The 27,106-nt window shown below is 35.1% G+C and overlaps 1 protein-coding gene across 3 annotated transcripts; it reads right to left on the bottom strand.

Moving 5' to 3' along the window:
* Positions 1-352: 352 nt before the first annotated feature.
* Positions 353-19,460, bottom strand: LOC132154532 (ATP-dependent 6-phosphofructokinase, platelet type-like). 3 transcript variants are annotated; one of them, XM_059563124.1, is made up of 23 exons: positions 19,205-19,460; positions 16,722-16,795; positions 16,354-16,431; positions 15,422-15,611; positions 15,168-15,333; positions 14,939-14,983; positions 14,757-14,865; positions 13,699-13,794; positions 12,092-12,184; positions 11,862-11,987; positions 11,438-11,502; positions 11,258-11,327; positions 10,545-10,691; positions 9,433-9,503; positions 9,241-9,328; positions 7,908-8,060; positions 5,524-5,676; positions 4,000-4,164; positions 2,895-2,956; positions 2,664-2,775; positions 2,472-2,571; positions 1,846-1,951; positions 353-1,019 (listed from the first exon to the last, which is right to left on the bottom strand). In XM_059563124.1, exons 1-23 carry the CDS (start codon positions 19,287-19,289, stop codon positions 872-874), a joined length of 2,502 nt encoding a protein of 833 aa, XP_059419107.1. In that variant the 5' UTR covers positions 19,290-19,460; the 3' UTR covers positions 353-871. The 3 variants fall into 3 exon arrangements, with proteins under 3 accessions (XP_059419107.1, XP_059419106.1, XP_059419105.1); XM_059563123.1 differs by lacking the exon at positions 7,908-8,060; XM_059563122.1 differs by lacking the exon at positions 5,524-5,676 and having other exon boundaries at positions 19,205-19,455.
* Between the last annotated feature and the right edge of the window lie 7,646 nt (positions 19,461-27,106).

The following is a 27,106-nucleotide window of genomic DNA, read 5'->3' as shown; positions in this document are numbered from 1 at the left end:
GTTCTGTATGCATCGAATGCACGGATTACCGGCTACATTAGCTGAAATTTTACGTATGCATCTGAAGACATTGCATGGGATACTGTTTCCCAGAATGCAACACTCTCCAAGTTAATGTTTCATCTTCATCATGTTCCCCCACTATTCTCTAAAAAAATAGGAGGCAGTATACACTGTGTACTGGGCAGTAAGTATTTTTTTTTTTATTAATTTTTTTTTTTTTTATAAAAAAAATTGAAATAATTTTAAATACCTTTAAAAAAAATTGATCCAATTACTCCAAATCATTATACAATTATAAATTACTTGTCTGAACAGCTGTGCTCTAAAAAAAAATGACAAGGCACACTGATTACATTCTATATGGAGTTTATGCAGCATTAATAACATATATATATATATACACACACTCACATACATACACAAACACTAACAAAATATATTTTGCTACGATGTGCCTGCACTAACAAACAACACAGAACAGTAGCTTAGACAACTCCTTCAGACACCAATTCAACTAAATAAGGTGCAGTTGTGAAATTATGTCACTATATAAGCCAGTGGAGCATTCATACAGATACCTCTGTAATGAAAATAAGCTCTATTACAATAAATATATGGAATTCTTGCATATTCACAAAATATACCACTTGGCCCCATTTAAAAGGGATAATTAGCTACTTGCTTGAGCGTATGGATTGTCAATCACAACACATTGAGCTACTATATTGAAGAATCTTGTGGCTGTAGGTCTATGGTTACAGTTTAATGTGATCTGTTCATGATTATGTGTTCTGGTCAAGACTATAGAATCACAGGTCTTCACCTTCAGTATTACTTGCAAGACTACTTTGACACGTGACTGCTGCTTTTAAATGGCAGAGATGTCTTTAGTTTTCAGATGAACGATGTGTTCAAGCTGGCCCGAATCGGACACGTCGTAGCTGGTTTTGTACTTGGCTAGAATCTTCATGAGTGGACGCAGTCGGAGCCACCACTGTTCCTTCGGGATCCTGTGACTGCAAAAAAAAAATTATCAAAGGTTGAAAAAATAAAAAACAGGTCAAAGGATGAGACTTCGTCTTTTTAAAATGTTTTTTTTTTTTTAATTGTTTGTTTTTTTTTTTTATTAAGGGAGTTTATATAATGGGGAACATAAATTCCTTGCTCTTTTGAGTTCAAAACAATGAATGTATTATGAAGACATAGACAGAATTCCAAACTCCCTCTCAGGTCCACCCAGACCCATTTATTAAAATTAAAAACTAACGTCATCATTTTTACATGTTCTTGGCTTTTCAATGTTTAGGAACTTGGTCTGTCCTGATACTGAGCTACACCAGTAAAATCATTTTACAGGTAAATTATAAAACAGAATTTTGAATTCTAAAAGTAAGAGAGAAAATCGAAGAGTAAATTATGACTGCTTTTGGTGCAAGAAACTTTCTTTTTAACATTACAGTTTTATTTCTTTATTTATTTTTTTATTTTTATTGTGATTTAAAAAATCTATATTTGTAATGCTCCAAGTTTGCAGGGCTGCACAATTTGGCTAATTTAGTGATTTGTGCATCAATATGACTGTAATACATACAAATATTAAATTAAGAAATATTACAATTGTTATATTTCACTATAAAAAAATTGTATGAGCATTTAAGAAAAATAATAAGAGTTTTATTGTATAGTACAACTGTAAAATTACAATACTAATATTCATGGCTGACTTCAGAGGAAAAAGTAAAATGTTACAAAACAGAATCTTTAAGAGTAGCCTTGAAAAACGAGTATTTTTTGTGCTTAGCTTTGTGAAGCATGTTTGTTAGCATGCATGTGTGTTCTTACACAAAATCCGTCTCATCCTTCAGCTGTATGACAGGCTGAAAGACCAGAGCCCTTCGCCGCATCCCCAACAAACACGCAGAATCCTCTGTGTTCGCAAACACACGTCCTGCAAAATACACAAAATATAGTATTGAACAAAGTCCATAAGCAGTGCAACAATGCCAAAGGTTTAACCATAATGCGCTTTAAGTGAACTGGAACAATACAGTTTTGAGTTACAAATAACTTACCTTCATCTGAGCCAATCGAGGAAAGCAAAATACAAAGAGCAAAATAAAATAACACTACGTGACTGTGAAGACCAAACATTTCTTATATTAACATATTTTTTTAATATTTTGTATATATTTGTTATAAAATTTATCATTACAAAAATACAAATATTTATGTATTTAATTTAATTATATATATATATATATATATATATATATATATACATGTTCAATTAATTATTTAAAACATTATACTATACATATTAAATATTTGGAGAATATTTAATATTTTTCAGCATGTAATGTCCTGCAGCAGTGTTGAATATGTATGTTTTCTGTTGCTCTTGTACTTAAGATCAGCTTTGACTTCACACAATCCCAGTCTGCTTCTTTCTAGCAGTGATTTCTCTTTACCTTCTCTGTAACACTCTTTGAGCTTCCTGGAGACCCACTGCATGGCTTTAGCTGAGATCTTAGTGCCAAAGTTCCTGTCAAACGGGGAAGGAGAACCACCCTACAAAACATCACAAGACGGCAGATGAACAACATTCTGATCACGTTCACAACTGCATTTGAGTGTGTGTGTGTGTGTGTGTGTGTGTGTACCTGCTGCATGTGTCCCAGGACGTTCTTCCTGCAGTCAAAGACTCCTTTGCCCTCTTCACTGTACAGCTGGTAGATGAAGTCAGTGGTGTAGTTCTCACTGGAGTTCTCATTCCTGTAAAACACACACACACACACACACAATCATACATCACTGCTTCTACACATACAGGACTACATGATGCACATGAATGAACCCAGTGTACTGATGCTCTTAGGATATCTAGATCATACCTGATTACTAAACCTCTCTGGATGCTGGTCTTCATCTTCTCAGTTAAATGTTCGACGTTAGACTGAAAAAATAGAGCACTCATAAAAACTCAGCATGACGCTGAAGTTCTCTCTCTCCTTCCTTAAATAGTACACACTGCTATATATTCCTGCCTGCGTGTGGAACAGAGCAGCAGACAGAGGACATGAAGAAGGGTACACTGTAAAGCCAGTGTCTGACAGAAGAGGGCAGACTTGACCTTTTATACTCATCTATTAAGAATAATTGATTCTGCTTTGGCTACTGTATGAAATATTACCACACTACTTAGCTATATGTAATTTTACATATTTACATATAGGGGAGGGGGGGGGGGTCATACTTATTCAGCAAAGTTGTGTTCAATTGATCAAAAGTTACTAAAGACTTTATAAAAGATTTCTATTTCAAATGCAGTCGTTTTGACATTTCTATTGATCAAAGAATCCTGAAAATGCATCATTATTTACACAAAAATATGCAGCACAACTTTTTCCAACACTGATAAAATTAAGAAATGTTTCTTCAGCAGCAAATCAGCATATTAAAAAGATTTTTGAAGGATCAAGTGATACTGAAGACTGGAGTAATGATGCTGAATTACAAAAATTACATTTGAAAATATATTACAATAGAAAATTAGAAAGTATAAAATCATTTTAAATGGTAATAATATTTCAGAACATTACTGATTTTACTGCATTTTTTTTATCAAATAAATCCAGCCTTGGTGAGCATAAATGGCTATTTTGTGATATTTCAAACATAACCTGCGTTTCAAATGCAAATGTTCAATGCAAATTATGGGGGGAAAAAACACAAACATTTTTTTAACATAATTCCACATAATTTCAGTCACCATTTTGTTTTAGTTTTGGTAAAAAAAAAAAAAAGTTAGTGATGTGTTTGCCAGTGTAGATCACAAGATGATTCTATATATAAATGCAGAGCTATATTCAGAAGGACAGAGCTATATTCAATAACCTTGTCCATTCCACAAAGTTACACTGCAGGTGTACAATGCAATTTATACGTAGATACATATATACTATTATATATATAATAGTAAGGTACAGTGTCTCTCACCTGTAGGTCTCGGATGTCAAACGGCTCTTCATAGATGTAGGCTGCATCCGCTCCAGCCGCCAGGGCACCCACCGTCGCCAGGTAACCACAGTAACCACCCATCGTCTCAATGATAAACACGCGCCGCTTGGTTCCACTGGCCGACTGCTTTATACGATCACACGTCTGACACACATTTTAATAGTTAAAGACTGAAACATAACCACTTAGCCAGTGCAGTTCTGACACAACCGTAAACACTCAGACATATAGGATATTACACAAGTTTATAACACGGGTATAGAAGCATGGTCCAAAATTAACTGGTCAATGGTGGGTGAATAATTTATATATATATATATATATATATACTAGATACATTAGTAACTTTTTCTAAACAAATAAAATATATTTTTCAATATTTCATAATGGCCTTTAAATAATATTTAATTAAGTAATTTAATATATATTAAATATTATTTCAACTGATCACCCCCCCCCCCCCCCTTATACCATTTAAATGATAGCAGTCAGATATACTTTATTACGGTAAAGTTTTTTTAATTATACATGTGACTACAGCAAGTATTTAAATTATTATTAATTTAACTTGCACCATCTATAATGTTGCATGTTTTACTCACAGTTGGCACTTGTTGAGAGTTAATTTTGGACCTGTGTGCAAGACGTCACATGCAAGCACAAGACACAGTGTAGCTACAACTATAGAGGACATGCATGTGGTTTCTCATTTTGGCTGCAGTTCCTTTATTTGTGATGATCCATGTTTGCAATGCAACTTAGGAAAATATACAAACATTTCAGATCAGCACATTAATCTGTTCTTGTAGTGAACAAATACAGTTCGGTATGCTATATAACCACAGATTATAAACTCACATCTAAAGCTGTTTATCTCATGGTATATATATCAGGACAGAAAAAAAAAAACATTCTGTGTGTGATTTAGATTTAGAAAATTAGTAATACATCACTTGGTCATCAATGGATTCTCTGCAGTGAATGGGTGCCGTCAGAGTCCAAACAGCTGATAAACAAATCACAATAATCCACACGACTTCAGTCCATCAATAAACATTGCATTTTTGCTTGTAAACAGCAATAGTTCTGTGCATATTTCTCTCCTGAATCAGACTAGATTACTTTTTCACTGGAGGAAGCTAAATTACATAGAGAGGATATTTTATATGAAACCAATGGTTTGAAGTTAAAAACATCTTAATAATGTATTTATTTATTTCAAACACACAGCTTTTCACTTCACAAGACATTAATTGATGGAATGGAGTGGTGTGGATTATTATAATAATGATAGTTATTATAATCCAAATCTGCTCAGATGAAGAGACAAAATCTTCAGCATCTTGGATGGCCTGAAGGTGAGTACATTTTCAGCTCATTTAACCAAAAACAACGTAGGGCACTTTTAAAGATGCAATCTGACAAATTCTCTCTTTCCATCTCACCGGTGTGCTGATCATCAGCGTAACATCTATCATTCTGACTGAGGGTGGTGCATCTTACCTCCACTATGGCATTGAGGGAAGTGTCAGCGCCAATGCTGAGGTCAGTGCCGGACACATTATTACTGATGGTGGCGGGCAGCATGCACATGGGCACGCAGAACTCCTCATACCTGCTGCGGGCATCGACCAGCTGCAGCAAACTCTCAAAGGCCTGCAGCAGTGCACATGCATTAGGAAAACTGCTCACTTATTCTCTCACTAGTGTACTCTAAATAGGATGGAATACATTGTCCTTTCTGGTTGTTTTGAGGGGTAAAATTGTTCCCGGTCTGCTCAAGACGACTAGATGGATTATAAAGTTGACCACCAGATGGAACTCCAACTCGTGACATGGGCGTGGCATTGGCTAAACAGTGGCTGACACGAGTTATTTAGATGATTTAGAAATAAACAAACCGACCAACCGAAAAGTGCGACCAACTGAATACACCTGCACAACCAGACTAACCTGCAGCACAACCAGACCCTAAACAGCACATCAAGACAAACACACGCAGACAGAAACACACAAGACACCAGGCCTGGCCCAAAACAGCATGTCATTAGTTGCAGTTACATTTGATTTGACTTAATGTCTATGGACAGAATATGTTTCATGCATCTGAACTTTAAAATTAATTCCCAATGCTCTTTAATTTACATGTTTGTTTGTTCAGAGTATTTACAGTATATATATAGAACCGAGCTCAAAGGGCAAAAGATTAATAATAAATTAATACAATTTTATAAAATTACAGGAGACTGTTTTCGCATAACATGCATTATAAATCAAACATAAAATGCAATTATATGTTGCAATTTGGATCTCAGAATGAATATGCTATGTTGTGATGATAAACACCTTGTGTTGGACCAGGCTCGCTATATAAACACACACAAAAGGTACAAACACACAGTTATAGAGTCAGGTGTGAAACTGGGTGACTAGGTTGTGCTGTGTGACCACATGCGTTTGTCTCCAGACACACTGAATCAGTCAGGCTGCAGTGACCACCAACCTCCCCATCACACACACATATCTCATCCTACCTACTTCATGCTACAATACTAAACTCTAGAGAACTGTGAGTCAACCTACTGAAAAAAGTATGTTCACATGCACTTTAAAAGTTTCAGCTGGACAAAAGCAATCCGTTTAAAATGTCATGTACATATAGTTAAAATATTTAGCCTTAATGTTAAGTGCATGGCATGAAAGACAGAAGAGATGCACAAAAAGTATTTAACCATTTAAATACTGGCCATAACTAGGTCATGAACATTGGGGTGGATCAAACCAAATAAGTAATGATCTTTTTATTTAAAGGAATTACAGAATATAAAGGTAATTAAGGGAACAAAAGGAAAAGTAAAACAGTAAAACAACTAGACTTTATTGTATTAAGTTTGAACTATTTGCAAATAATATTTATATTTTAAAATATGCACATATTCACAATTGTTTTTTCTTGTCTTCGGTTATGAATTAACGATAGCCTTTTTTTTTTTTCAAAACAATGAAATACAATGAAAAAGTGAAGTATTTTGCATCACTGGATATTAATGCCTGTTCTTTTCCATTTCTATTCTTATAAAACAGTTGTCAAATGTTTAGCTCCTTATATAGTACACTCTTTTATTATTACAACTGTAGCATTGTGCATTGCATTTGATTTGAATACCCATCTCAATCATCTAGACATCGACAAGTACTGTTAGACCACTGGGGCAGGCCAGCCTAAAAATGAACATTTTAAACATTTTTCCTCCTAAACACACATTAGTTGTCTTCGAAAGGTTTAAAAAAGGGGTCTTTGCAGTAATGTCACAGAAGAACAATTTGGAGTTCAGTTCTCCAAAGAATAAACTTTCAGTTTACATTTCTTAAAATAACCTTTTTTTTTTCTTAGTTGCAAGAACTTTTTATTAATATAAATAACTTTTTTTCCACTATAAAGAACCTTTAGTGCAATGGAAAGGTTGCATTGTTTTAGATGCAAATAAAGAACCTTTAATTTTAAGAGTGTGTATGCTTAGTCAGATAAAGCATTTATATGCATTGAACCAGAACATGTAAACATACTTAATACTGCAACATCTTACCAAGCACAAATTTACCTGTTTAACTATTAAACAGCTCACTCTCACCTTACAAATGCGGCTCTACTTAAACTACAAAATGCAGCTCTACCTCACTCTAGCAAACAGCAAATTTACATAAGGTTGACTCATGCTGCAACCCAGAAAATGTTGTTTAACCTTCAGGTATTTTAGTCTGACCTGTGTGTTTCCTGACTGGGAGGTTGGTCATCATCACCCCTGACCTTTCAGCATATCTCACTAACAGGACCGTGCTCTTGGCAAACAGACAAACTCGAGTGGCACGAGTGTGTGCTGTCTTACGTCCGTGATGGCGTTGAGGGCCGTGTCTGCCCCGATACTCAGGTCTGAGCCGGGGATATTGTTGGACACAGTGGCCGGGACCATCACCATGGGAACACAAAACTCTGCGTGTTTGGAACGAGCTGCTTGCAGCTCCATCAGCCCCAAATAAGCCTGCGGTCAGAGCAAGGTCTTATGGGTCACTGGCTAGAATTATGGGTAATATTAAGGAGAAGGAGGGGCAGAGAGCCATGCCCACTTTGATTATGAAGGTAGCAAGGTACTGTAAGTATTAATAAAGAATTTTTACTTGGTGTATGTGTTACATTCTGGCACTTTAAGATGTTTGACACTACAGTTCAAAAGTTTGGGGTGTGTAAGATTTTTTAATGTTTTAGTCTTTTATGGTCACCAAGGCTACATTTATACAGAAAGTAATACAGAAATTAATATTGTGAAATATTTTTACAATTTAAAATAAATATTTTCTACTTTAATATATTTTCAAATATAATTAAATACTGTGATCCAAAGCTGAATTTTCAGCATCTTTACTCCAGTCTTCAGTGTCACATAATCCTTTAGAAATAATTTAATAAGACTACTTAATAGATATTTTACAAATCTTTTTTGTTAAAAATTATGTAGGAAAAGTAATCGATTAATTTATGGAAAGAATGCACCCCAAAAACCTACATCATAACAGGAGTTCTGACCTTTGTCAAAAAAAGGTCTTCTTTTTCTCTATCACACTTTAGAAATTATCAGAAATTATATATCACTTGAAAACATAAAATCTCAAAATTCATCCTTTGAAACCCATTTTAAATTCAAACATTGCATTACCATGAAAATGGTACATCAAAATCATGTAACAAAATGTTTTCAGTCATGAATTATAAAAATGTAGGTTTGTATCATGCACATTCAAGTCTATCTTCAAAAATGTGAGTGACAGTTAAGGGGTTAATGTACCCCTTTTTTTTAGATCTTACTAACCCCAAACTTTAGTAGTATATGTTACATAGACTTTTATCTATTTATTAAACTGTAAGATACTTTTTGTTTAAATAACAAATAATCCAATAGAATGAGATGTTGTGTCTCATAAGTATTAATTAAAGTGCTATTTTTTACAAGCCAATGTATATCTGGGAATAAAGAAACACAGAAAATCTTTTCACCTGTAAATGATAAATAATAAATGATAAAACAGTGTTATCACTGAGAAAAGGAGTTGAATGGACTTGTTTTTTAGTAGAAACATAGAATCAAAATCTTATTTTACTGATTTTATATAGAGCCAAACATGTACCAAAATATATTATTATATATTATATATTACATGACTTACCTCAAAACCTCCAATAACCAGTAAAGCGTTGATGTTGTGAATCCTCATCTGTTCTGCAATCTTATCTATGTGCTTGGCTGGGAGAGTTCTGAAAATGATATTTTAGGGTACCAGAAAGCATCTTATTAATTGCATACAGGATTATCAGTGTCTTTTTTTATTGACAAAAGGCCTTTAGAAATATAATCTTACCTTTTTGTTCCTAGAAGAGACCCACCCTGGCCTGTCCAGCCCCCAACATCACCCCACTTGATTTCTTTTATCTAAGAGAGAAAGCAGGGGTTGGGGGGGTAGGGGTGATATGGATATTTGCTTGAATTTTAATTTCAGTATCTCTTCATCTTTTCATCTTTTACACAAAGCAACAGAGAAATTTGTGAATCTGCTGGAGACACATACATGGAAATATAATTGTCCAAATAAGCAAGAAAAGGCCTCAAACAAGCATTTGAAGGGCAAAGATGCATTATCACCATTATCAGCATTTCCTCTGAAAGAGAAATGTAGAATAGAATGGATCTGTAATTCTGCACTAGGTTAATTATGGCATTGAGCACAATGCAGCAGGGGATTGTGGGATGGAATAATGGGCTTACTGTAATCATGACTCTTTATCTCATTTGGGTTGGGACTGATTTACATGCACACGTCCATATGCAGACTTCTGCCACCAGATTATTAGCAAAATTATTTATAAAAACGTAATGTCATTTCCACCACATCTTAATCATGTATTGTATTTGACAACATTAAACATTTTAAACAATTTTAGAATAAAACGCCAGACTCCTTGATAGGGCTAATTTCATAAAATACACATAATATTTTAACAATTTTGTATAATTTGCCAAAATTAAATTACAACTTGATTGGAAGTTTTGCATAATAAATTATAGTTAATTATATTATTAATAATAATATATTCTGTTGGCAAGTGCTATTTATGTTGGTTTTTGATTATGCTGATTTTCCCTGATTTGTTAAAAAAGCTTTTATTAGTAGTAAAAGTGTTTGTAAACATAAAAAGCTGTATCTAACTAATTTTCACACAATGCTTTCTGAAATATAATAAAGAATTATTTCACTCTTTGTTTAAATTATCATATCTAAAAATGTTCTATAATATTTTTAGAATGGCTTTTCCTGTTTTGAAGTTGAAAGTCTGGGAGAAGATTAAATCTATTAAATATCTACATAAAAACTATTTGGAAAATGTCCAAAATAAATGATAAAACATCGTCAACACCCATAATTAAACAAACACAGATTAAACATTATGGTCTGTTAGTTTGTGCTATATTTACCTGTCCCTTACAGAATCCCTCAAATCCATCACTAACAGCAAACATAGTGTGGCCTTCGGTGATCCCGACCCTGACGGCCGAACGCACGGCTGCATTCATGCCAGCCGCAGGAGCCCCAACATTCAACACAGCCACATTAAATGAGCTCTAGAGAAGAAAAGAGAGCATCATCACACAACATCTAAATCAAACTCAACTCTGACCGAATCCTGTCATTCATGAAATCAGGCCTGCTTTTCAAAATGAGTCAGACTTGTGCAATGTTTATAAAGCAGAACAATTTGGATTCTAATCGAACAAAGTCCTGGATTAAGCTGCGTTTGTGTGTTTGTGAGTAAATCACTTCAGAAAACATCATGACTACGTACAAAGATGATTCAGTCTCCCTTCACTCACATCCTTCATTCAAAAATTCACAAAAATTGAACCTTTCATTGAAGTAGAACAATTGAACATAGTGGGGAAATATATATTTTCTAAGTGGAACAAATCAATCAAATGCTTATTAGGAAAATAAACAGGAAAAGGAACTATCAGAACCCCAATCAGGATTCCATGTACATATACAACAACAGCCTTCCTGTGTTCCATCCTCATCCCCGCAAAAGAAAATAAATAAAGATATTGAGCTGTCAGTGTCACAGAAATAGGCAGAATCAGAGCAAATATGTTATACACAATATTATAAACAATAATAAGTCATTTTCACTTACATGTGGAAGTTCAGAGTCCATTTGGTGATTAGACAAGAGTTTATAAGTGTTCAGGTTGTTTTCGAAACTTCTAAAATTTCCAAAGAAAAACGAGAAAGGATCTAAAAATCATTCAGACATTTTCTGTTGGGTTAAAAGCACAAAAACAGTTTTACTTTTGACATCTGCTCGGTGGTTTACCTGCCACGCAGCCTTACAGCTTTTTCAAATTGCTTTTCATCCATGGCCTTCTGGACCTCCTGTGTCTGCAATACAACAAAGAAACAGGCTGATATATTCATATAGATATATGAAATTGTTCCACTTTTGAATATGTTTTTACTTCATATGATAATATATTTTATAAATTGACATTTAACATTTGTACATATATTTGAGAATGGGGAAATTGTTTTAGGACAATTCTCTGGAATAAAAATGCAATCATGCTTATTTATTTATTTATGTTTGCCCCTCTAACCTCTTTTACTAATACAGATGTGGAAAGAAGACAGGAAATAGGAACTCATGTGAACTAACCACTAGGCCAGGCTCCAAGATTTAATCAGCTTCACCATAAACTTTAAAACCCAAAAGACATTCAGTAACCGAGTTACTTTCTCACCATCTGAACGCACTCCATCAGAGGAACCCTGACAGCCTGGTTCCCACACAGAGACACCACACATGCTGGAGTACCAGGAGACGCTTCTAACAGGGCCAGGACGGCTTCCACTCCCATACGACTCGCCTACGGAGGAAAAGGGACGAGACAGAGATCTGAATACACCATGTCAAAGTGATCTTGTCCAATTCAAGCAAATACAGTTGGGATTTTTTCAGTTAGGACCATACCAAAATCCGGTCAAAGGCAGACGGTGTTCCTCCTCTCTGGACGTGACCCAGAATGGTGACCCGCGTGTCAAACCCTAAACAGCGCACCACCAGCTGCAGTAGAGAGTCAACACACAATCTTCACTTCAAATCAAATACAGATGTTTCTCAAACAAGATCATGAATTTAAAAGTTTAATGGCAGACATACACCACTGTTTAAAAGTTTAGGGTTGATAAGTTTTTTGGTAAGATTTTTGCTCACCAAGGCAGCTTTTATTTGATTTAAAATAAAGTAAAAATACTAATATTGTGAAATATTATTGCAATTGAAAATAACTGTTTTCTGTCACAATATGCTGAATGTCTGCATGAAATCAAAATAGACTCGATTTACTTTACTAGCGCACACTGCTAGTATTGATGTAAACAATTAATACGTGCAAGTTAATCTGCTGAAATGAATTGTCTTGATAATCTTCATTTAATAAACATTTACTTCCGCTCTGGAATGGCATTACGTTTCTAATGACATCAGTTGACGCCTTGGCAGAATATTCTTAAACGCATCCCTCCAACTGTTAGATTGCTATGTGAGAGAGAGCGAGGAGAAGTGCACACATAAAACCATACCCTCTATTCAATATTCCATTTCAACTGGAAATACGTCACTACGCTGAAATAAACTCGCTAGCAACTTCCGGTTCACACAGACTTTAGAATGTAATTTATTTCTGTGATGCAAAGCTGAATTTCCTACATGATCCTATAGAAATCATTCTCATATGCTGATTTGCTGCTCAGTAAAACATTCTCATTAATATCTGTGTTGAAAAGAGTTTTTGCTGCTTAATATTGTTGTGGAAACCAGAATTCTTTGATGAGTAGACAGTTGAAGAGAACAGCATTTATTAGAAACATAATTTTTCTGTAACAATGCAAATGTCTTTACTGTTACTTTTGATTTTAAAGCATCTTTGCTGAATAAAAGTGCCAATTATATATATAAATCTAAAATTCCAAAAACAAATTTAATCTTTCAGACCCTTTTGAACGGTAGTGTAGATGGATCTATTTTTGATGTCGGACTGAACTGGATTCCACCATGAATTAAAACACAGATGCATAAACAAAGCAATATTTCTAAAGGGTTTATTAAAAGCAAGCTCAGCAAACATAACCACAGACATAATTGCTGTAAGAGAAACTGTACATACACCTGGCAGGACGCAACAAATTATTATAGAACCCATTATAATCATTGATGCTGTCTACAGTGGATGTGGCGTGTTACAGCATGATAAATTCCAGGCAGTAAACTGCTGCCTCGTTCTATTTATGACGTACTGACAAAAAACTTAAACGATTTGTAATGGTCGCTTTGTTGTGTCCAGTGTAGACAGACTTCAGCTGTTGTGGCATGACAACGGTGACTTAAAGGCTGTTACAATCAGTCCAGTAAATGAAGGGAAATATAATATTGAAACTCACACATTTATACAATAAGACAATTTCTACCCAAACTCAAATCCAATACACGTGTTTTTTATTTGTTGAGTGTAAGAGAAGTAATTTCTAAGCTCATTTTGCATGAATGTAATGTATGGGCTGTAGTTGTGCATTACTCACATCCTTTATAAGTTCTGTGGTTATGGGTTTGTTGCTTTGGTCTATTGCACCTTCAGCTACTATGATGATATTAAGCCGTTTCTTATCAGCGCGATTCTACAAGGGGGAAAAAAGTGTGCACACACACATCCGTACACACATACACACTGGTCAGAACAGGGAGGAAATACTCACATCCTTCACTGCATTAGAGCTGATGGGGTTTCCATGTCTGTTTGTGGCTCCCTCGGCCACTATGATTATATTAAGACGAGAACCTCGCAAACGGCTCTGCGGGACAAACACTGGAGGACTGAAACAAGCTGTGTGTGTGCATTCGAATGTATGCATGAGTGTGTTGTGGGACTGTGTTCTTGGGAAGCCTGGGAAACTGATGCTAGCCAAACCACAAGCTATTTTTAATTTCAAGTAGAATTATCAAGCTATTCTTTAAAAAAAGGTTTACTACACTATAAGATAGCTAACTACATTAAAGCTGTAAGCTAATAAATTGTCTAAATACCAGATTACATAATTCAGTTGAAAAGAGAAGCATTTTTCTGCCACAAAAACAATAAAGAAATCAATTCTTAACAGCATCAAACTTAAGTTATTAATTAAACTAAAAATTCTTTCAATTCTAAACTAATTAAACAACACTAAATTGTTATTTAATTCATTTTGTTAATTTAATTGCTCATTTTGCTACAAAAAGAGAATGACGCACAAAGAGTTCCATGAACACAACTGAACGATGATTCAAAGGATTCAGTGAATCATATTTTTTGAACCAGTTCATTTAAATGAATCATCCCAATGAACTAAAAACGTTAATTAATGACAACCATAAACACATGCACTTCCTATTATATGTCCTATATACATTTCAATTTTAACAATATTTTATTTATTTATTAAATTTTATATAATTTGTAAAAAAGTAAATAAAGATGTAATAAAAGTAATACTATCACTTATCTGAATAATTTCATTACTTAGGTTAATAACCTCTGTATCAGAGTTAATCTGAGCATAGCAGTAGGCTTGTGTGTGCATGTTTATGTGTGTGAGTGAGTTACCTCTGATAGTTTATGACACATCTGTTCCTCCCAGCCATCTTTGGGAGGCATTTCTGGAATCAGCACCCAGTCAGCTCCACATGCAAGAGCACTGACTAATGCTAGATACCTACACACACATACACACACTGTTTAATGCTGATTTTTTAAGTGTAATGCATGTTTCTAGTCGAGGGTCTTACCCGCAGTGTCTTCCCATGACCTCCAGCACAAAGGTCCTCTGATGGCTGCAAGACAAACATTATGAATGTTTTTTGATGACAGGATTTAACCATTCAAAATGTCTAATGTTTTTTATATTCAAAATGCATTTACATTACTAGACAAAATTTTTTTTTTTAATGTTTAGAAAGATATATCTATCTCTATCACTAGGATTTTCTGTGTATTGTCATTTTTAGTATACAGTACCTTTGTGCCGTGGTCATTATGGCGTCCACCACCTCTATGATCCTGTGCAGTGCTGAGTCAGTGCCGATGGTCATATCTGTCCCACAGAAATCATTGTCTATAGAGCCCACCATCCCAACGATATGCAGTACAGAATGAATTTGGGAAGCCTCTTCACTTATTTCACCTGGGGGATAAATATAAAAATGAATATTAAGCTATGCTTACAAATCACAAATCCTCATTCCATGTTTAAGCCCCTCCCACTCTGCTACCTGATTGGACAAGCTCATCCAACAGTCCACTCCACTCCTCCCTGAAGAGATTAGCCCCGGTCAAACTGCCATCTCCACCAATCACACACAGGTTAGTGATGCCACGCTGCACCAGGTTCAGAGCCGCACGCAAACGGCCCTCGTGGGTGCGAAAATCCTTACAGCGGGCGCTGCCAATCACAGTGCCACCCTGCACACATACACAGTGGCATTAAGAAAATATAATTCAGATATAATAATTGATGTCTTTCATTGTGATATATCAAAATATCTAATTAAATCATCATTTGTAATTTGTAATCCCCATTTCAAATCATTACATCTTGTGTGATTGTGGTGACAAAACTATTGATTTGGACCAGTTCACTGAAACAGTTCAAATGAACTAGTTTGTGGAAAAGAAACAGATTTACAGGTAATCATGTTGGAAATAAAATTTAGTTTCTTGCACAGAGTGATTGTTTCATTCAAATATATATTCAAGAGTCATAGCCGGCAGCCACAGATGTATGAATTACCACAGACCACAGTTTCAGCTAAAAATCTTCTTTACTGTTCTACTGTTAAAAATGTTTTGTCATTAAATAATTTATTCAAAAGATTTGTTCAAAAACAGATTCATTCAATTAGAAATGAAGTGTTTATGAGTGATTCAAATGTTTTTTTTAAGAATAAATATTTTAATTAGACTGAATTTATTAGCTTTTTATCATAACCTCTTGTAAATTATTTAGTTTGTGTAATGTTTTTCCTTCAGAACCACAGGAGAATCATGACCTCTATTGAGAATCATGTAAAAAAAATCTAAATCAATATCCAGAATCATGCAGCTCTATGCAACAACCCTGCAATGCGTCTTCTGTATGGTTGCTCATTTTTGTGTGTTATTAAGTGACTAAAGTGAAGTGACTTTAATATAGCAATATGCTTACCACTTGTAACATACTGGAAACACTTTCCCATGATGCTTCTTTGATGTTGACACCTCCATCTACCATGCCCTGGTAGCCCTGACAAAGAACCAATCATTGCAACATCAAAAAGCTGAATCATTTTCCTTTTACCAAGGCAACCACAGAATGGACACCTTTTTTTCTCACAAGCTTTCAAGTACAGTGTTTGAGATCCAGAGAAAATAATACTGCTTACCTAATGTCAATATCATGAAAACATGTCAGAGAATGACATTAAAATTGTTGTATGACCTTGAGCCATACAACATAATTAATACATTGTATTATTTTTTATTATTATGGGTTTCTGTAATTTAGATCTGAGAAATAAGAAAGAGAAAAATCACCTCATGGATGAAATAAACTTTTGCTCCCACATAGATTCCCATTCTGACCACTGCCCTCACAGCAGCATTCATACCTATATGAAGAAATACAAAATAAGAGAGAAAAACGGGCAATTTTCTAATTGTAATGCATCATACATAGTATAGATCATCTTTAGGATCTTGAATGTGACAAATTAATACATGAAACTGGAGGCACTCCTCAGTATGTTCCCTACAGTGCTGCGACCTGACAAGTTGAATCAAGCATCTGTTCCCCTGAGGTTATGTCCAGCCTAACCCATAGTGATGGGAGGGCTGCTGCCTGGAAACTGTTGCTAGGAAACATAGTGCCATCAGAGCCAGAATCCAACTAAAAGGTAAAAAGGGTCCAAAGTGGAAACTCTAGCAGTAGCTGTGTAATACAGAAGTGGTTCGAATTCATCCGGTTTCTATTTAATTAATTATTGAGCATAAAACTATAGACCAATTCACAGTAGACGTCACAGTTACGTCACTTGAAGATGCGCGTGGATAGTGGTTGCAGAAGAGCACTGGGAACAAGTGGAGGTAAATGGGTAAAATCCATGGAATAAGAGAGAAAAAAAAATAATAATAATAATAATAATAATAATATATATATATATATATATATATATATATATATATATATATATATATATATATATATATATATATATATATATATATATATTGTGCCTTTTGATGTCAAGATCGGAATGCAAATAATTTGTATAGAATACTGTGGTCAAAGACGCCATTTGAAGCTAAACGCTGACGTTTAAATTGACATATTTTAGATGAAAACTGCTATGATTACTCTACTTTTAAAGCATACATTTGATTTAAACAATAGGTCTACATAATATTCACATTTGCTGCTCAATTATGTATTGTATTAGCCGCGCAAACCTTATTAACATTTTTACATAAAATTTACTTATTTTGTCTCACAATTCTTACTCTTTTTCCTTGCAAATGCAAGTTTATATATCCAAATTCAGACTTTATGACTCGACTTAACTCAAAAATAATTTGAGTTGAGTTTGTCAATTCTGAGAAAAAAAACGAAGAGCTGAGGGGACAGAGAGGATGACGAGTTGTTTTTCCTTATTATATGTTTGATATAATCTCGGAACTGCGAGAATAAAGTCAGAATTTTGAAATATAAAGTAAAATTTACGTTTTTATTGTTATTACCATTCTTTTATTCCGGATCTGTAAGACTATATCCCACTAACTAACGTCAATTTCATTGAATAACAGTGCTTATCGCTGAATGACAAGCTCTTGTAATATGCAGAGAACGTTTTGAAAAGGATATCTAATCAATATAATCGGCAATCTTTTTAAACCTTACAATTTTATACTGTATCCGTTTAATTCTCTATCCGTAAAGGCAATTCGCTCCCGGGTTTTTCTGCAACCATGATGCGCGCGCATCCTGCGTGTTTACAAACCTATAATTGGTCTTGCTGGTCTGGGAAACGTTCAGGCGCATTCAAGAATAAACAAACAGTAAATAGGCAAAACTCCATACACTTGCCCGTTAACTGAGATGAAAAGGAAGAAAGTCAAACATTGCATCACAGAGAATTACGCCACTCCTATGTTCTCTCTCTCGAGTTCAATCTGAAACGCTCGCCACAGAATCAACGAGCGGCAGGTGATGTGCTTTTAAAAAGCGCATTCATGCATTTTATAACCCGCGCGCACTCACGCTTGGATGCCGTCGGGTTTTTTTCCACGTGATCACGGCATAATGGCAGTCTTGCGCTAATACTTGCCTGCCATCACGTAGGCATGCGCACACATTCTTCACCTTGATATATTCATCGTGACACTCTAACGCTAGCTTCCTCTATTCTTGTTTCTATGCTATTTGTTTTCTTTTTATTCATTAAATTATTTAAAAGCCCTTGCTACGTGTAATGCGTTTTAAGCTAACTGAGACTTGTTATAGCACTTGCTAGGGCCCGAGCACCCTCTTGGAATTGCTCCATGTATTATTGCTTATACTGTAGCCTATCATTGGTCTTTTGTTATTTTGGATTGCTTCCATTGACATCATTTGTAAGTCGCTTTGGATAAAAGCGTCTGCTAAATGACTAAATGTAATGTAAATGTAAATGCTGCGTCATGTAATCGCATAAATATTTAATTCCAGGTGCGAAACTCCCTCGAGCGCACCAAGTTTGCGCGTTGTCATGACGCTCATCGAGTGCGAGACTATTTTAAAATTTGAAAATGTTACAATTTTAAGACGTGTTCCAAAACTAAACAATTCACATATCTCGGACTCGCTATGAAAGTCATTTGAGCGTCATTTTAGAGGCCCGGGACTGCGTCACCTTTCTCTTTTAACATCTTTTACACTGACTCTGTATAGATGTGTAATGATTAAATCGATAGCTGTAAATAAGTCAATCTGCCACTGCGAGCTTTGATATACTGATATGTTTGTTAAAAAATAATATATATACCTTGAGCATCTCCACCACTTGTCAGGACGCCAATGCACATCCCTGTTCCAGACAGGTTCTCGATGAATTTTTTGGTGTCCGGCATTATTCAGCAGATGTCTTTGCAAACAAATTACTGCCTTTAATTCCCCGGTGAAGTACGAACAATCCAAAGCAAGCTGGAGAGGATAAAAAGCTACACCGATCAACTTCTCCTCCGGTGTCGGACGTGCGCTGCGGTGCCTCGCGCGGTCCGGTAGGCTTACATCGACCGCCCCATACCGGATTGACAGCAGCGCCAGGCAATAGTCCTTCAGATCACGTCTCATCTGGACAGATCTAGACCAATTGCCTTCCGACGCTCGAATTAAAGACGTGACAAGGAAGTCCTACTTTGCTTTCATTAAATTTAGAGTTATTATACAATTTACATCCAGCTCACTGTAAATGTAAGACGATATTCGTTCTTAGGGCTTGCTGCACATAGAACAACAGATCAAGTTACTGATATCAAGGAAGTTGTTTCACCTACGAAACCAGTGTGAAATAGTTCCTGGTAATAAAACAGACAAAATGTGTGGCCTGGTAACACAATCTAGGCTACCTATAGATCACCTACATAGCAAACTTAATCCAGTCAACAACAGGTGAACCTCTGGCTACTAGGAGCATGCAACTCTCTAGACAGTGGAATTCGTCCTGGAGCCACTTACACACAGAATCTGTGTGTGACCTTCATAGAGAGTATTTTAGAGTGTGTGCGAGTGAAGAGAGAGAGCGCGCGCGCAGGTTTGGGAAGACTTGATGCAAGAAAAGGGCAACATCCTGCTGACAGTGACAGCGACACTGTCATCATCCTGCTGGCAGCGACACTGAAGCTGTGTCCGAAATCACTCAATCATTCACTAATCCCAATTTAGTGTGGCATTTAAGTGCACCATATCAGAAAGGATTGAAATAAATGAAGTGAACGAATTCAGACACTAACGTAGATACGCTGCGTGTCAGAGAGCTGTGGAGCTGAAACAGAAACATCACATATGATGTAGGCTACTTTTATGTTACATGTTAGTTATTTTAGAAAATAATAGTAATAACAGCAACGATTTCACAATACGATTTACTCACGATCTTTTTTATTTTTTACAAAATTAAATTTATGACAGATTATAAAAAAAGGTGTTCAATTCAAGTCAAGTTTATTTGTATAGTGCTTTTTACGATACAAATCACTGCAAAGCAACTTTACAGAAAATTAAGTTTCTACAATATTTAGTAGTAGCTTATAAGTGGTGACTGTCAGTTTATGTGCATATGGCAGAAATTTCTGAAAAATTAATACAAGACATAGTCAACCAGACGATGAACACTATTAACAGCAATCATTATGTGATTGCATGGTAGCAATATTTGTTAGTTCTGTATGTTGTGTTCTTTTATTATTGCTTGGACAAAATGCTGCACATTTATTTGTGACAATGAGATATGTCAAATAACAAAAATAAAACTGAAATTTTAAAACAAAACCCAAACAAAACTAAAAGAAATCCTAAACAAACGCTTTCCATTTAAAATTAGAGGCAACCACTATTTATTAATCACAATCAAAGCAAAGATATTGTATACATGCAGCATGAGCAGGTTTTAATCTAAATTAGAATATATAATTTAAAAAATCTGAAGCAAGAACAGAATGGTCTGACTTCATTTTTGTTCAACTATTCTAAACATCTGAACGAAACAGAAACGGCAGACTGGCTGAATGAGAACGCAAATTCACTCCCTGACAGCAGGTGGCGCTTTTGGAACAACAGGAATATGTTTTGGCAGACTTATGATATATCATAGATATATATAGGCCCCTTAATCGCCTACGTCACTGTGACATCACCGCTGTAGCTGGAAGCAAAACATAAGGCAGAACTCATAGCAGGTGCGCTAAAAGTTTGAGGTTTTGACTTTAAAATGTCTTCTCGTTGTGTTTTTGGCTGCCAGAATAGAAGGACTAAAAAACTAAAGTTTTACCGGATCCCGGCAGACATTCCTTCACAGAAATCAAGAAGACAATTGTGGTTGAATGCAATACGGCGTACAGACTGGACGGAGATGATCATAAATAATGCTCGTGTTTGCAGTGCACACTTCATATCAGGTTAAATAATCTATGCATTTGAACTGGTGTGTTGGTTTTATCTAGTAAATCAGCAAGTTTCTGTTTTATAGGTGAAAAGTCGCCAACCTTCAGCGCACTAGCTAGTTTTAATGTTAAACAAACATACAGCGATAGATGTGTGTGCCATCCTTTGAATGGTCTCTTAAAATAATACACATTACTAATCATAGTTAGCAGAGCCGGCTCTAGGTTATTTGGTGCCCAAGGCGAGAGTGCCCCCCCCCCCCCCCTGGAAAAAGCAACTCCACAGTTATTCCATAGTTATTCATTTTTTATTTTAAATGTTCACACAACAACTCACCTCAAGGAAAAGCAGTTATAGTGTTTTCATTTTAGGTTTGGCAGAGTTAGAAAAGGTTGTGGGCTATTTACACAGAGATAATCTCAAACTCAAACACTTTCCAATGTCATTCAAAACTTAACTCGTCTGGACTTCCTAGCAGCAAAGGCATGTATGGTTTCATCAAATGAAATTTGTTTTGACACTTCCTGATTGATGCTTATTAATGCCAGTCCACTGAGACGTTCCTGAGACATTGTGGATCGCAAATATGTTTTTATTAGCTTGAGTTTGGAGAAGCTTCTCTCAGCAGATGCCACAGTCACTGGAGTGGTGACGGCAATTATCAGTGCTAAGTTATCCATAGATTGGATAACTTCCTTAAGGGTTTTCTCCTCAAGAAACACCAGCAGTTCAAGCGTTGTCATTTTGGGTTTCGGCCAAGTTGGAAAATATTGCATCTCCACAATCAGTTCTTCCGCATCTAAGTCTCAATTATCTCCAAAGGTCAAGGTGTGGGTCAGTTCTTTAGCTTGCTTCACAAGCTCATCAGCTGGGAGATCAGGGAAGTTTGTGAGAACACTAAACTTGCTAGCAATGTCACCCATCATTTCTGTTCTCTCTCTTAGAGATGAATGCACACATCAACAACTGCATTGAAAAAATAAACTCTCTTCAGTGCATCACTAAGCTGCTCATCGGGAGCCTCGTAGGAAAACTGCATTTTGCATTCATCATTTAAAGCGCTAAAACCAGCTGTCAGATGTTTTCGCGCCACTCCCGGTTGCAAAGGCAACGCGCGTGAGTTTGACAACTGCCTGTCAGAGTGACTCAGTCTTTTTTTAGGATTTTAAATCTAGTAAAAGAAAATGGAAAAATAGAAGCAGTGTGTGGACTAGTGCACAGTAAGTGTACAGCGTGTGCGCAGCTTTCATAATACGATACATACATTTAATTAACTTTTTTTTTTAATTCTGCAATTTTGCGCCCCGTCCAGCAGATGGCGCCCCAGGTGGCCGCCTGTGTCGCCTGTCGGCAAAGCCGGCCCTGATAGTTAGCCCCGCGAGAGGTTACATTACAAAATATGCCTTGACAAAATTCCCCAAACCACCCAAAAGTAATTAATATGGCCGTCTGGCATACGGGTCAGGTAGCCTGCTTCCATCCGCGAGAGTTAATTTACAAAAATAGCTGTCACGGTCCCACAGAGTCAGTGACTGTACATATTCGGACAGTTCCTAGACTTCTTCTGCATTCATGTTTAATAAATCCCTCCTAAAAAGTGCTAGCTTACGCTTGTCAACATTGCGTCCGCGCCTCTTTTTGCCTCCAGCTAAGCCCCGCCCACCCGAAGACATTGCAATGTTTACAAACTTTTAAGGGGTCTATAGCTAGATGCCTCATTCAACAGCTCCAAGCATGTAGACGCGTCCGCCATGTTGGAAGGGTCAACTTGACCTCATTCACCATAATAATCAATGGATATTCAAAGATGCCACAATCCTGCACACCCGATGGTTGTAAAAACCACCAGGATTTAAATTCCTGAAGAAACTGGATAACCTTTCACAAGTGAGAATGCGAGAGAGGGGCTGAACCATAGATATAAGGATTGTGGCATCTTTGTATTTTTTATTTCCAGAATTATACATCAAGTAATACAGTGAAATACAAATATTTAAAAAATTATATTCTAAATGATTACAAAGCATCATTAGACAAAAAAAAAAAAAAAAAAAAAAAGAACACATACACAAAAACATAACGGAAAGGGGTATACATATATAATTAAAATAAAGAAGAGAAATTTAATTCTTTGATAATGTCCATAGTTCTTATTGCTTTGCGGTTTGAAAGTCCTTTCAGTGTTTCAAAGTAAATCTTCATGTCAGCCTTAAAATGGTAGATGTTGGGTATCCTTTCAGACCATTTACATTTATGTATGTAAAAATAAGATTTAACACAAAACTGTGACTTTTATCTATCTCTTTTTTGTCATAATAAAAAAAAAACATCCTTTTTCTCTATGCATATTTTAATTCCACTCAACATATTAAATAAATATTCCACATCAATCCAAAAAAACTTCACATACAAGCAATCAAGGAAAAGATGTAAGACAGTTTCAGTATCCTTTTTACAAAATGTACAGGATTCCGAAAGGTCAAAATGTTCATTCCAAAAATATTAATTTCGGGGCATAGCAGGGCAGTGAACCAAACATCTAAAGAACTTATTATTACATTTACTATCTTTTATATCAACTCTGTTTAACAAGACCTGTTTTTTATTCATTGATTGCTTATGAGGTTCACTACTACCTCTCAAGAGTCTCAATAAACCTTCTGGAGTTGCATCAAAGACAATACTATACTCCCTTGGAGTTATTGGAATCCTAAATATGTTTAAAAATTCAGTATATGTTAGTAAGTAACCCTCATTATTCATCAGTTGTGAGACCATTAGAATATTGTTTTTAATCCAATTGTCATTGAAGATTGATTTATACTTATATTTAACAATTTTATTATTCCAAATTAACTGTTTGTGAGGGGAGAAGTTATGTTTGTATATAAGAAGCCAACATAAAATGAAAATTGTATGAAAATTGGATAGCTGAATGGGGAGCTTGTTAACCTCAAAGTCGCATTTTAAAAGGAACTCTATACCACCAACTTTTTCAAAAATAAGATTTGGAATGATATACCATAGTTTATCAGTATTCTTAATATAGTGTTTAATCCAGTTCAATTTGAAGATTGTATTAGAAGTATCAAAATCAAGCACATTTAAACCTCCTTGATTATAAGAATTACATAAAATATTTTTTTTTAAATAGTGTGACTTGTTTTTCCATATAAAGTTGAATAAGGTTGAATCAATTTTTTTATACAAGATTTTGGTACATCTAACACCTTTGCAGGATAGACTAAACGAGACAGCCCCTCAGTTTTGGACAAAAAACCTTTGAGTGATAGATCCCTCATGAGCCACATATCAAATCACTTTTTTGTTTTCACTGTAAGGGGTTGTAAATTAGATTGCACTTGATTTTTACAGATATTGATACCAAGGTACGTAACTTCAATACGGAATACTTTCAAATTCAGTTAAAGGAGTATCATTGTCTTTAAGTGGAAAAAGAGTACATTGTTTAACATTTAAAGATAATCCTGAAGCTTTAGAAAATATATTGAGACACTCTATAACATTTTTAACCTGTGAAATGTCTTTAAAAAAAATAGCAGTATCATCAGCTAGCTGACAACATTTAATTTCTTTTTCCATAATTTTAATACCTTGAAACGAGTCATTATATATATATATATATATATATATATATATATATATATATATATATATATATATATATATATATATATATATAAAGCCATAGTTTGCATGACCAGAAGAAACAAGAAAGGTCTCCTTGTTTTATGCCCCGGGAGATGCTAAATCTACGAGTAGTTCCCCATGGAAGTTTAACTGAACTATTGCAGTCACTATATAAAGTTAGTATTGCCCTTTTAAAGTATTGACCAAAACCAAAAAAATCTAATACATCAAATAAAAAATCATGTGTCACAGTATCAAAGGCTTTGTATATATCTATAAATAGAATGTAACTATTACCAGTTATTAAATCCATATAATCGATTAAATCTAAGATTAATCGAATATTGTTACTAATATGCCATCCTTGCATAAAACCAGACTGACTGTCATCTATTATTGTATCTAAGCATAACTTTATTCTTTGCGCAAAAACATGAGCCAACAATTTTCCATCATTATTAATTAAAGTTATAGGCCTCCAATTGTCAAGAAGCAAACAATCCTTATTGGGTTTAGGTAACAATGTAATTAAGCCTTGACACATAGTTGGGGGAAGCCTACAGGTTTCTATAGCCTCCTTAAAAACTAATAATAAGAATTCAGAGATGTAATCTTGAAATGCTTTATAAAATTCACCTGTTAGGCCATCATTCCCTGGGGATTTATTATCTTTTAACTTACTAATGTTTTCATTTATAATTTTTTGGGGGCTTTTTCTATGAAGCTTTTATCACTCAAAAGTGTATTATTTAATTTCCAATAGTTTGGTTTATATTTTATTGATTGACCCCTTATACATATTACTAAAGTGATCATATTATGATCCGAAAATACTGAGGGCTGTATTTTGGTTTCTTCCACATTGTCTGACAACTAATTTGAAATAAGCTAGAAAGTCAATCCTGGATCTCTTAGATAAATCTTTGTTAGTCCAAGTGAACTGGATTTGCTGTGGATATTTTAGTCTCCATATGTCACAACAGTTTAAATGCATGTATAGATTATTCAAATCTCCATAATTGCCTCTTAAGAATCTTTGAGATTGACAGTCTTTGATGGGGTCACTTATGCAGTTCCAGTCACCCTCCAAAATTAATTTAGCGTTGATGAAAGAAATCCATAAGTCATTTATTTGTTCATCAAATTCTGCAAAAAGATGTGTATTTCTATGACTATTATTATGACCATATATATTACCCAAAATGAAAATATTTTCCATAAATTCGATAACTAAAATAACCCATCTTCCTAAATCATGAACAACATTTTTAAGGATTTTTCCCTGAAAGGAGCCCTTTAATATGGCAACGCCAATATCATATGACAATATCCAAATATTGTCTCCCCACTGATTTTTCCAGAAATTTAAATCTGTAGCTAAGGCATGTGTTTCTTGTAGAAAATAAAAATCTGCCTTGAAAGTTTTACAAAATAAAAATATAGCTTTCCTCTTAGTATGTTCTCGCATACCCCTCACATTAAGTGAATAAAATGACAAAGACAAATTGACAAGTAGAACAGGCTAACAAAACAACTACAACAATAACAAACTAAAACAATAACAAAAAACAAACAAACAAAAAACCCTTGAGTTTTAAGTGTAACAAAGAGGGGAAATGATTTTTTTTCACCTTTTGAATACTGATTATAACAAGCAAATTTGGGATTATAAATCTGACCTTTTAACTGTCAAACATTAAATATAACAGCACACCACTAGATGTATTTTAAAAATACAACTGAACTTCTCAACTAAAGTCCATAAGCAAGTTTAGTTTAGTGCGAGTCTCTTTGTCTTTCGTGGTCAAGTCTTCGCCGAATTTTAACTTCTTTATTTTGAGGAATTCCGAATTCTTCGCGCATTTCCATACCTTTTCTTTGGTCGATCTTAATGTAAATCTTGTTATCACCAGTCGAGTTTTACCATCCTCTCTCCTCCCGATCCTATGGCTTACATCAATTGTGGAGCGAAGATCCTCTTCAGGGTCATGAATGACTGCCTTACAGATGTCAATCACCCGCTGTTTAACGTCTTCTCCTTCCTGCTCTGGCAAGCCATACAACCTTAAGTTCCATCTTCTGTGATAGCGCTCCATGTCATTCAATCTGTCTTCCAGGCCTGTAATTCTCTTCT

The sequence above is a fragment of the Carassius carassius genome, chromosome 12 (assembly GCF_963082965.1).
Source record: "Carassius carassius chromosome 12, fCarCar2.1, whole genome shotgun sequence".
NCBI lineage: Eukaryota > Metazoa > Chordata > Actinopteri > Cypriniformes > Cyprinidae > Carassius > Carassius carassius.
Note: the sequence above shows the minus strand (reverse complement) of the source record. Positions and strands in the feature narration are given on the sequence as shown.